Source organism: Pagrus major, chromosome 3 (assembly GCF_040436345.1).
Source record: "Pagrus major chromosome 3, Pma_NU_1.0".
Taxonomy (NCBI): Eukaryota; Metazoa; Chordata; class Actinopteri; order Spariformes; family Sparidae; genus Pagrus; species Pagrus major.
The window spans coordinates 1,835,095-1,847,175 of NC_133217.1; the positions used below are offsets into that span (position 1 = coordinate 1,835,095).

The following is a 12,081-nucleotide window of genomic DNA, read 5'->3' on the forward strand; positions in this document are numbered from 1 at the left end:
CTGCCTTTGTGGTTTCACTGTCAGCACAAACGGCTTCATAACAATACCAGTTAATGTACTCAACCATACTTGTCAGCTATGAATAATTCACAATGTGTGTTGGATTTCCACAGGGGATGGCTGACAATGCGGTAGAAAATACATTTGTTCACGGCCATTAAAAGCGAGAAGGTGCTAAGGATGTGTTTGCTTTGCCTTCGGTGGATCTCTGGAGGCATTAACGGCAGCGATGCTTGAAGCTGCATGCACAGAGTTTCCTGCGGGTACTAAAACTCCAGATGGCCGCTTCAATCCGAGTTCCCTTTCAAAGGAAAACTCTTTGCTGGCAAAAGAGATGAGAGGCAATATTATCTTGCTTCCTTTCACCAGCACCTTTTGACACTGATAATGTGTGACACTGAAAGTGCAGGGTGATGAAATAAGAGCCAGCAATAAAAGCTGGAAAAGGTCTCCCCTCAAATAAAAAAAAAAAAAAAATACAGAAGCAGTTGCGCATCTCTGCACGATGGAAGACGATGAAACAAATATGAAGCAGTGCCGGGATGGATAGAGGCGTCAGAGCAGAGCTATTGATCTAGAGCCCGTCTTCAGCCTCTGATTTGCACTTTGCAGAGGAAATTGGAGCCAAGTATCCATGGAAACGGAATAATCTCGTGGCAAAAAGAGGGAGGAGGCAAACTCCAGCGCTTTTATGGTTTTCACAGCGTAATAAAGACCCCAACCGAGACCCAGAACAGCAGCCATGATGACAGCAGGCAGTGTTGCAATAAACTGCAACAGCGTCCAGGACAACCGACGAGCCAAAACTTAAAATTTCATTGCAATTTCATACAACTGGTGGCATCACATCACCTGAGCTATACGAGTAATGAGGACGTCCTCCAGGTGGCGGCTGACGGAAGAGGTGGCAAGTCTTCAAACCTGGACAGGACTTTACGTAATCATGAGTCAGGTGCTCTGACCTGGTGACAAGATCTTTAAAAAACAGGATTTCTGTCCACTAATTGATTCTGATCTGAAACACAGAACTGCAGATAATTAACTAACATTTCTGATGATAAATTATGAGGTAAAACAATTTAAATCCTACAAAATGTCTGAGTGTTTATGTGTCATTGTTTGACAATCACGATAGTGCCGACATTTACACAATAGAGTTTATCATGCTTGACATTTCACGCACAAACAAAAACGTTCCAGAGAACGACGCGATGATTAAAAACAGGCCGCCGTCCACAAAGTAAATATTTGAACCTGGATGGAGAAAATTAAAGTCTTGTATTGTTTAACCTTTCTTGGGGAATTGATTGATAAACAGGTGCAATAAATACAAAAGCCTCGACTAATTTCATTATCCAACGAATTAATGAATTAAATTATCTTCCGCTGGGGGATCCAGAGAGTATTCAAGGTCTCAATAACACACCCAAGACACCAATATATATACTGCACATTATCACGTATTCAATTTTAAGCTGTATACAGCAGAGTAAAGAAGAAAACCATCAAAGATGAGAGGACGGATCCAGAGGATGTTTGGAGCTTTGTTTGATAAATGACTTCAATGTTTCTCCTGTTGATTTTCTGTTAATTAACTATTTAATCAATAATAAAAAAAGAAGAAAGTTAGCAGAGAAGACCATGTAGGTTTCATTGTGAGTCGACTGCAGACTTCCTGCTCTGTTCCTCCTTCTGTTCTTACCAGCCATGGTGGAGATCCCCAGAGTGACTCCGATAGAGAGTTCTATCTGTGTTCCCTGGAGAACAGAGGAGAACAGAGGAGAACAGACTCAGTGTTGTCACAGGAGGAGCGAGCAGACAGAAGAAGATTTCATCTATAACGACGACTCGTATCTGCAAATCATTCCGCTCAAATTAAACTTCATCGCTGTGTAAATAAATTCACTCACTGCTGCAATCATGATGGCGTTATCAAGGAACCCGAATCCAACAAAGGGGATGGCGTTGTGTAACAAAACTGCAAACAAACAGAACCAAGTCAATAAACAACACTGGGAGGATAACAGATAATCTGACATTTAGATTTGTGAACTGCACTGAGCACGTTCATCAGTCTGGATCGCACATGAACAGATTTAATACACCAACAGTAATTTTCTTTTTACCATCACATGTGCATTTAATTTCACAAATATCATTTTTCCACAAATGTGAAGGAAACGTGTTCGATTTTTTCAATCCATAGATTCCCACTGTGGATAAAGCTTGTTTTGGAAACTACTCATTTTGTCTTCAAAGTGATGTGCAGTCTGATTACGAGGTCAGTTACTGAACCGAGTCTATCTGACGTTCAGACTTCACAGAACTGTTATTTGATGGAGTGACGGACAGTAAGTTAATTACAGTCCGGTCAGTCACACAAACAGTTTTCATTTCCAACATAAACACAAAACAACTTCTGAAAGTATTTATTAAAAAGTAAATCTGCTCACATCATCGAAATACTGACGGAGGAATTTCACGTTGCAATTTAATTCCAAAACATGGAGGATTAATGTGTGTTTGTAAGTGTGTGTCAGATTTAATCTCTCACCATATCTGATCTGAGCTGCAGTCGGCGGCGAGGGCTCCAGGGTCTCTGAGAAGATAAAACATCAAAACACATCAAACGTAGGCTCATTAACTGCTGAGGTTTGACTGTAAGCGTCTGCACCAACACGGAGACGCAGATTGCTCAGCTGCAACTCATCACGTTACATTCAACCATCTACAGTTCAAGTCGAGGCTCCACAGAAACTTCCGATGGAGTAAAGCTCTTGTCACACACACACACACACACACACACACACACACACACAGTGTTGTGTAATGGTGGAAAAACAGCACCATCATCCGTCACCAGCTCTGAGGGTCACACAGGTGTTTATCATTTGTTTTTTTCACCCAACTTCAATTATTAAATAAAGAAGAAAGTGTCAAAGAGAAAAACTGAACTGTGCTGCAGAGACGGATGAGACTTTCAAAATGATCCGTTTTTGTTTTTTTAATCAGCCACACATTAATCATTTCAACATAAAGTGCCAAAATGCATCAATTCATAAACTTTTGTAAGTCCTGATGTGTTCTTCCATGTGACCTTTACTGTCGGCGCCTCCATTATGCCAGTCAGTGTTGTTTTTAAATGCCAGCAGACATTTTAAAGATGCATCATCTGCTGCTGTGGAACATTTAGTTGTTAAATGTCTCTCTGTAATTGTAACAGAACTCACAAATGGATCATAAACAGAAGCAACTAAACTTTTTTAATTATCTCAGAGGGGTAGAGCTGCACAATTTATCCTTAAAGCATCAATGTTGTTGTCTGTAAATTAACTCGAACACGTCCTCAAACTTTTTTGCTGCTTGAGACAAAAAGAAAACTTGCATGATTCTCATTTTCAAAGCTCAGTCTGTTTGATATCACATAATTTACTGTGATTTAAGGGTTCTTGGACACACCAAGTTTATTCGCAGTGAGTGTCTCAGAGCCACTACAGTTTTTTGGTCAGTGGAGAAGAGATAAACCAGATTTGGCGTAAGATCGTTGTGGCCGGCTCTTGTGGTGAAGTCCTCGTCTCTGAAGTCTGTCAGGAGGAGGAATAATCTGGTGGATGTGGATTTTTTCCAGTCAGAGTTTCTCCAAGAGCTGATTTGTTGGGCAAAACTGCTGCAAAACCCCGAGCAGACATTTGAGTTGTTTTTCTTTTTGTGGTTGTGAACAAAAACACTAAAATTCTTATACATTCATCCTTTAGTCCAAGTGGAGGTTTGTGCCAACTTTGAAGAATTACTTTGGAGCCTTCTCGAGTTCAAAAGACTGGGACAGACAGATGGACAGACAGACAACATAATGCCTTTGAGCACAACTTTAAAAACTTTACAAGTTTAATCACAGTCCCAATCATCTGCTCCTCTCCCAGGCTCCACAACGTGCATCTAAAAAAGTTGTCAAATATCTTTGACAGATTCTTTTGTCTCGTTTACCAGCAGTGTGTCAAGATACGTTCATTAAATCATAATGTGGCTCGTTATCAAACACTCACGCTTTTGAGAAGTTTGGTGTATTTTGATAAATGCAGAAAATGAATTTGTAGGAAGAGCGTGAGTATTTTAAAAGAAAGCATTGTTTTGGTCAGGTAGTACGTTGGCACCGGTATCTAATCACTTCAAGCAATACCCAGTAGAGTTGGGCCTATTTTTTTATACTTGCATACCGGTTTATTATAAGGCTGGTAATACAGGATTTCACCATAAGATGTGGCGAGTGACTCGGCCGCCCCAAAGAAGAGTGTAGCAGCACTACAGTCCATCAGGGCAACTGTGATACGTCATGTTTTCCTTTCTTACAACAACTCAATATGTCTTCTTCTGAAGTTTCACATCAAAATGATAAATAAAATAAAACCTGATCTGAATGAAACTGGGCAGTTGTCGCATGTGTGAACGTTGCAAGTCAATGAGTTTCCCACCACACATTCATAATAAAGTTTCACAATAAAAGCCTGGTTAAGAAATTAAGGGTTTCTGTCCACTGAAACACCAGAGGGCTTTTCATTTGAAACGGATGCAGGAGGTTTGTATTAAAAGTGTAATGCAGTAACTTTAACAGGGCAACAAACACAGAGTGTAACGCTAATGAGCTGCAGCTTAACCTGCACCAACTCGTTAATGAGGAGTTCTCTCCTGTGGACGTCAGTCTGAGTTTGCAAACACCGCTTCAGTCGGTTGGCACAAAATTGAACTGGTTGAAGCCGTTTCTAATCACACTCCCTTAGAAGTAATTGATTTAACTAAACATCTGATACAAATACCTTTAAAGTGAGAGGAGAACTCTCACTGCTCTCTAGACATGAGGCCAAAACTTTGAGGACCTAAAAAAAGATATAAATAAGTTTCTGTTTGAAAAACTCTCCAGGCCCCGGCTGGAAGCTGAGAGGACACACTGGAAGAAGTGGACAGAAAGTGGACAGTTAATGACCGCACAGAGTCAAATGAAGTGCAGTTCTGAGTAAAATAAATGGCAGGAGGGAGTGAGTCTGTGTTACATCAGGAGATTCAGGAAGTTCTCATCCTGCTTTGGTCTACCGTCTGATTTAATTGGCAAGAGAGCCGCGGAGAAGCAGCCGACTTGAGCCGCTGTGTCGAGCACCCTGGGGAAACACTGAGCTGACTCAAGAGAAGTGGGTCACTGGAGCAGAGTGCATTCTGGGCCAGAGACCAATTACAGGAATAAATCAATTACAGCCCAAGATAAATGTGCTGAGTCCATCATTTTACTGACCTCCTTGTGGGTCTAAGTATTAATAAGCTTGACTCGCACAAGTTTCGCCAAACTTTCCTGTCAGAGTGCAAAAATAAAGTGTGTGTGTGTGTGTGTGTGTGTGTGTGTGTGTGTGTGTGTGTGTGTGTGTGTGTGTGCGCATAAAGAAGCCAGAGGCCAGACTCATCTTTCAAAACAAACAGGCAGCAGCGGCGTGGACAGAATCACACCTCTCTGAACGACCGTCGCTGTGGAAAGGTCAGCGTCTATTTTAGGAGTCGACTCCATCCAAACACAAACCACACAACCATACCTCCTGCTCATCACTGACCACAGCTTGTGATTCAACATGAAACACACCTGTGACTTTCACTACTTTACCTGCCAGAGATGATTTTACTTCCAAAGTAGAGCAAATACTGTTTGCCTCTGTTAACCTGATGTGCCAGATGGTTCGTTAGACAAAATCATCTGGAAAGGCGCCACTATAAACTGCTTGGAAAAGGGAAAACACTTGGCAGTCTATCACCATCGATCACAAGTTAACTTCAACCAATCAGATCAACAGCAGGGGAACGCTACCACCAGAGGAGCCAGCAGGTAAACCAAACACTTTCTGAAGCCAGTCGAGAGAAGAGTGAAAACATCTTTTCCATTGAGAAAATACCTTCAGTGCCGTTCTTTGTTCTTCATTCCATTAAATAAACTCTCCACTTCTGATATAACTGATGCTAAAGGAGCTACGCTAACGTCTTGAGGAGCCGCCATTGTTGTTTTAAAACGAACAGTCGCTTCTCTAGTTGGTCATCACACCTCAGCCCAGTCGGCAGGATACGATGTTAGCAGTTTCTGCAAAACACAGATACGTCCATGGTTGACACTGATACCAAACGTGGCAGCAGGAGATGGAGGGGAAGGTGACGGCACCTGGAAACATTTCCATCCATGTTTGTTTAAGGAGATATGTTTTATTCTAGCAGAACCCCAAAATAAAATTATGAACCTGACAATGAGCAGAATATGTCTCCTTTTATTGATTAATGCCTGCAGCTCTAAAATACAAACTGTTGGTATGATAAACACAATGTACCATCTTAATTTAACCCTTCACAAACTCACAAAGTCGTATCCCCTCTCTGTGCTCTGAACAAGCTTCTTCCTCACAATGAAAGAAAAACAGCATCATGTTAAAAGCTTTGAGGATCCTTCCTTCTGCAGAGGAGACCACTGGCTGTAAAATCAAAGCCTCTGCCGGAGCCCGGCTTCCAGAGAGATTTGTGCAGGTAGATTCACACGAGGATCCGATGTTTCCTCCTTCTTCCTGATTGAATGCTCAAGAAACTAAAGTTGCCAGGCAACAAATTTTGGTCCACTCAGTGAGCAGTATCGCTTAGCAACAACCTTCATCCAGTAAGTGACACGGGGACTCGGTGGAGGATGGAAGGAAAATTTTAGGTGCCCAAAATAAAAGTATGGGCCTCCAAGGATTGGACGGCTTCAGGTACAGGTGTTTGATCAGACTGATCCGGGGAATTTGGAGGCCAAGTCGACACTTTGAGTTCTTCCTCGGGTCGGTCGAGGATCAGGGTCACTGCCATTGGTCTGAAATAGTGTTTGGACGGGTGGTGTTGTCATGGCTGATGAGTGAACTAAATGATTTTTTGTTACTTTGTGGAAGAAAACAAGAAAACTGATTCATTTTTAAATTCTGTAATTAAAGTGCAAGTGAGATCAAACTGGAAGAGCTAAAAAGCAAGAAATGTACATTAGCCTCAGTTTAGATTAATGTCCACCGAATCTAAATGAGAGGATTTCTGAGTGCTGCATCAGGGCACTGCTGCTGCACTTCATACATTAAAAATGATTTATTCCGCTAATGTGCCGATTATAAATACAGCATGTGAACCAAAACAGATGTAGGTCCGCCTCCCTCTTCACAAGCTCTCTGGATCTTTCTTTACGAAGACATTTTGTCATTTCTATATTTTTTATCAGCTATTTAAACAGTGAGTGTTTAGCCTTTGCTGTATTCCTGCAACATCACCAGACCAGTTTAATCTCTGAATCACAACAGTTATCTTTTAATTCAACATCGATCCCGAGTCTCATTAAAAAAGCACTAATTGATCCCGACAGCTGGCCAAAACATTAACCACCTCTGGTTTTTTAGAGCTGAGCAGGTCCAGTTAGAGTAGACCTGAAATTATTATTAACCCCCGACACTTTAATCAAAGTTAATCTCTTCCCCCAAACTGCAGGTACAGCTCATTAAACCTTCCTCTTTGAAAAGCTGCGCCGAGGCTTTGATTAAACGGCTCACATAACATTAGCATTTATTTGATGCTGGTAATAAACAAACAGAAACAAAGCTGACTGATCAGGATGAATGTGTTCAGGGTCAGGGCCCCAGTGTTTTAAAGGCCAGAGTGTTCAACTATTGAATGTTTTCTGTAAGATTTAGTTCAGGGGCTCACGGTCCATTTCTAAACGAACGTTAGCTGCTGTTGTTAGCGGAGCAGAGAGATGCACTGAGACGAGGCGCTCGAGGAACTTGCGTTAGGTCGCATCCTTTGAATTGTCGCAGGAAATCAGACGCCAGTCCTTCACAGCTGGCAATTTTCCATCACATCTGCCAGCCTGGCAGAAAATAAAGGGTGTGTCCTCTGTCGACAGAGAGTTTATAGTGTTGTTTTGGATTTTAATGCCTCATATTTTCCGCAGGGCTCGTGCTGAGCAGCCAGCCGATGATGGTAACAATGGTATCAACGTGAGGAGATGTGCTCCGTTGTACTTTCTATCGTCCCTGGGACAACGGGACAAAGCTGTACACAGGATAAACCTTCCCTCATTATTTTCCCTACAAGTGGCTGTAAGAGCAAACTTGCCTCTCTTGGCTCTCTGTTTTGTTTTCCGGTGTGCAATGAGCAGTGGAGCCTCACAGGGCCGAAGCAGCGCCTGTTGACTTCTCTTCTTGTCGAGGGAAGAATATTCATTTCTGAAAATATCAGGCCACACGCTGGGAATAACCCATTTTCAACCTTCCTGATTTTGACTTACTAATGACTGCGGTGTGAGTACAAACACCGAGACTCCTGGGAAAACGTGTCCAGAAATAGGTCGGACTGACGCAGGCACAAAAGAAAAATCGCTGCACAATCTGCTAATAGCAGCAGATTTGGAGTCAGATGAATAGATGCTGAAGATTTGTGGCTCTCCGTCGGCTGCAGACTTCGCATAAACAGATAATGACAGCAGAGTGAGTCGAACACAGCTCATATGTCAGTGCGGGATTGAATCAAACATAAGCTGATTGTGTGTGTTCGTGTGTATATATATGATTAGACGTCAGCAGATGCCGCATCATCTGTCTGCAATCAGACTGCTGATTAACAGAGTGGAACCGCTTCCTGCAACACACCGCACACCTGTCACACACACACACACACACACCTACCTGAGGGACACACAAACAACAATGACAGCTCAGAGTTGGAGGCTTTGCTGCAATTACAAGAATTTCTTCCAAGTAATTTATCATCCAAGCTGACAGTAGTGTTTAATTATTTTTTTATTCCACTGTGATGCCAACATGCATTTACTCATCATACTGTCCCTACTTGGCGCAGATGTAAACATAAAAAACAAAACTTTACTGCTTGACGCACTGATGGATTTGAGCATGAATTACATCTACGAAAATGTGAAAAACACGACATTTACGGAGAAATCTGCATTTTAGCTTTTGTGTTCTGGCAGCAGGTGGATCTTTGGCCTTGGAAATCTGTCACAGTCTCGCCTCAAGTGAAAAGAAGAGAAACATTTACCGCTCAGTCCTTGACGCCTGAGGCACAGAGCGGTAGGTACTTATGTCATTCATATTCATTCAGGCCAAATTAAAGGAAAATCGCATTTTTCATCTTGTAATTACCATATCAATGGGCCTTGTGTCATCTTGTTCCAATACATCAGGAATATCTTCAAGCTTATAAAAAGGTCCAAAAACCAGTAAGGTGACTGGAACAGTCTGTTCTCCTCATGTATATTCATTCTTGTACCCGCTGGAGAGCACACGGGGAATAACAACACTGCATTCAATAATGTTAATATAAGACATAATCAAAAAGGTATTTGTGTGTTCTGAATTATATAAACACTTTCTGCAGGATGGAAAACTACTGGCCACCAGGGCTGCAACTGATTAACATGATTAATCTATTGATTGTTTAGTTTACGAGTCATTCCACACCAACTCATCTAGAGCGAAAAATTGCGACTAGCACATTTCCTGAACCCAACGAAAAACAGGCTCAATGTGAAGGTGTCAACACTGTACAGATATCTACGATGGAATAAAACCACTGAATGTGACATTACAGCCAGTGAAAAGTACGAAAAATGTGCTAATTTCAAAAGGAAATTAAAATAATCTTCTAATAAGGTTCGGCACCGAAGCTATATTTAGCAAATAACAAATAACTTGTAGATGTGATAGAGCTACATTAATACTGCACAGAATCAACACTTGATCCAACAAGAGGAAAACTACTATTTCAATGAATACATGTTGCCAAGTTTCTTTAGGGTGTCTTGGATGTCTTGGACGAACCAGTGAAAATAAGCGAGTAATCAACTAATCATTGCAGCTCTACTGACCACACCTCAACTTAAAAACGTGGCCTGGACGTGAGCTCAGCGCTGCGGCTCTCAGCTCCTCAGTCCATTAGCTCCTGCTGAAGACATAAATCTTTAAAAATGAGACCTACATTTATAAAAGGCTAAATGCAATAAGAAAAACATTATCACCCCACTCAACCTTTAAGAGCGTCACCTTTCTGAGCCCGAACCGAGAAAAGGGCGACAGAAATATCTCTTCAATCAACATGACGAACTGTAACTGCTCCCAGGAAAAACACTCCTGCCACTTCTGTCGACTGAAAATTACATCAGTGTGACAGATGCACTACATCAGAATAATCCATTAGTTGTCAAGTATTAAATTAATCCCCAACTATTTTGATAATTGATTAATTGTTTAGGTTTTAAAGAAAATGTAAGTCAACCTTCTCTGATTCCAGCTTCTCAAGCGTTTCTTCCCACCTCTATGACAGTAAACTGAATATCTTTGTCAACATTTTTCACCATTTTCTGACATTTTATAGACCAAATAACTAATCGACAATGAAAAGTTAACATTAGTTGCGGCCCTTAAGTAATCCTCTCGTGGAAATCCAGCTAATAGTGGATAGAAGATATTGATCAAACGGAAGATCAGCAATATTTTCTTCTTCCCGTTTGGATTTATTCTTGCTTTTGGTCTCATGTTTTGAAGCTTAAAATGACTCCAAAAATGAAGTTTAGAGATTAACAGCAGCAATTATCTATAAACTGATGAACGGAAAATGAAACTGCAACTGATAATCAATTTATCTAAATAGTATTTTAAGCAAAAACAGCCTGCCGAACATATCCTACTTCCAAAAACCTCTGACTTTAAGAATCATTTGAGGACGTCACCTTCAGCTTTGTTAAACAGCGATCAATACATTTTTTTCAAAGAACTCATCAGTAAGTCAAGAAAATAATTTGAAACATTAATCAACAATGAAAACAGTCATTAGTTACAGTCATAAACATCAGCCACTAATGATTAGCTTGGGTCAAATGATAAATGTCAACAAATGTCAGACTGAATAATGAGGTGAAAACAAATTGACAATTCAGTCTTCTAATCAGGCCAAACACTCCAATCAATCAACAGTTTCTTACCATATTTGTCATCCTACACATGAATGATCAATTATATTTACTGCTAAAAAGTTATGAATCTAAAATGGGTCAATGAGTCAACTAAACTCCTCGGAGACAAATCTTTGGTCAAAACTTTTAACAAATGTTTTCAGACCAAGTTTGTTCTTTCTTCACAATTATTACGAGTGTGCAAACAGCTGTTTCTGCTTTAATTAGGAGGAATGAGTGACTGGCAGAAGACAGACTGTCATATTGAGTATCCAGGCAACACGGGTTGCCATGTCACACTCCCGCCACACAGCGGGAAGCGAAAATTAACACCGACCACCGGCCAAATGCTTCTCTTCCTCCATCAGCCGACCTGGCAGCTCCTCAATCATCACTAAGACGTTTCTTTATATTCAAAACTCTGGATGCTGGAGTAAAAAATATCTGGCAGCTTTAATATAAAAGAATAATTATCACTTTTCACTCTGCTGTCTCCACATCAACCCTCCAGATGTCAGATTCTCAGTTTAGATGAGTCCAGTGTGATGAATGTTGACAATGAAATATGACTCAGTCTGATTAAATCCATCACTGACGATTAGGCGGTGCTGAGAGTTGTGCTCTGAATACAAGTAGCCATTACAAGTGGAATAGATGATGTGAACGACAGGGGTGAACTCAACTCTGAGGGTCTGATCATGCTTTAAAATAGATGGTCAAAAGTATGTGGACAGCTGTGCTTTGTACCAGATTGAAACCAGATCAGAGCTCTTCTGTGCAGGAAAAGCTCCTCCACATCAAACTAAGAAAACCGTTTCTTGGAGCTGGTTTTGTGTTTTGGGATGTTCATGGTTAGTCGGAGAGACAAAAGGTTCCCAAACTTTTTAGATATGTACGTCACGTCCACTCTACGTGGATAAGCACTGGCAAATTTTTTTTAAATTTTAAAATATTTAAATGTGATGTGTCATAAAATGAATCGATGATTAAACATCTGTAATGTCACTTAGTTGGCCGCAAATACTAGACAGTTAAACTTTATTGTGTGCTTTCATTTCAACAATGTACACATTTAATTTATGTTG

At 40.9% G+C, this 12,081-nt stretch overlaps 1 protein-coding gene across 1 annotated transcript in view; it reads right to left on the minus strand.

Annotated features, from left to right (window-relative positions):
- Positions 1-12,081, minus strand: part of tmem65 (transmembrane protein 65) — a 30,156-nt gene that overhangs the window by 5,182 nt on the left and 12,893 nt on the right. Inside the window, exons 2-4 of the mRNA XM_073463308.1 lie at positions 2,555-2,599; positions 1,911-1,978; positions 1,703-1,757 (exon numbers count right to left, since the gene is read on the minus strand). Coding sequence (XP_073319409.1) covers positions 1,703-1,757; positions 1,911-1,978; positions 2,555-2,599 — 168 coding nt within the window. The remainder of the gene's footprint in view (positions 1-1,702; positions 1,758-1,910; positions 1,979-2,554; positions 2,600-12,081) is intronic.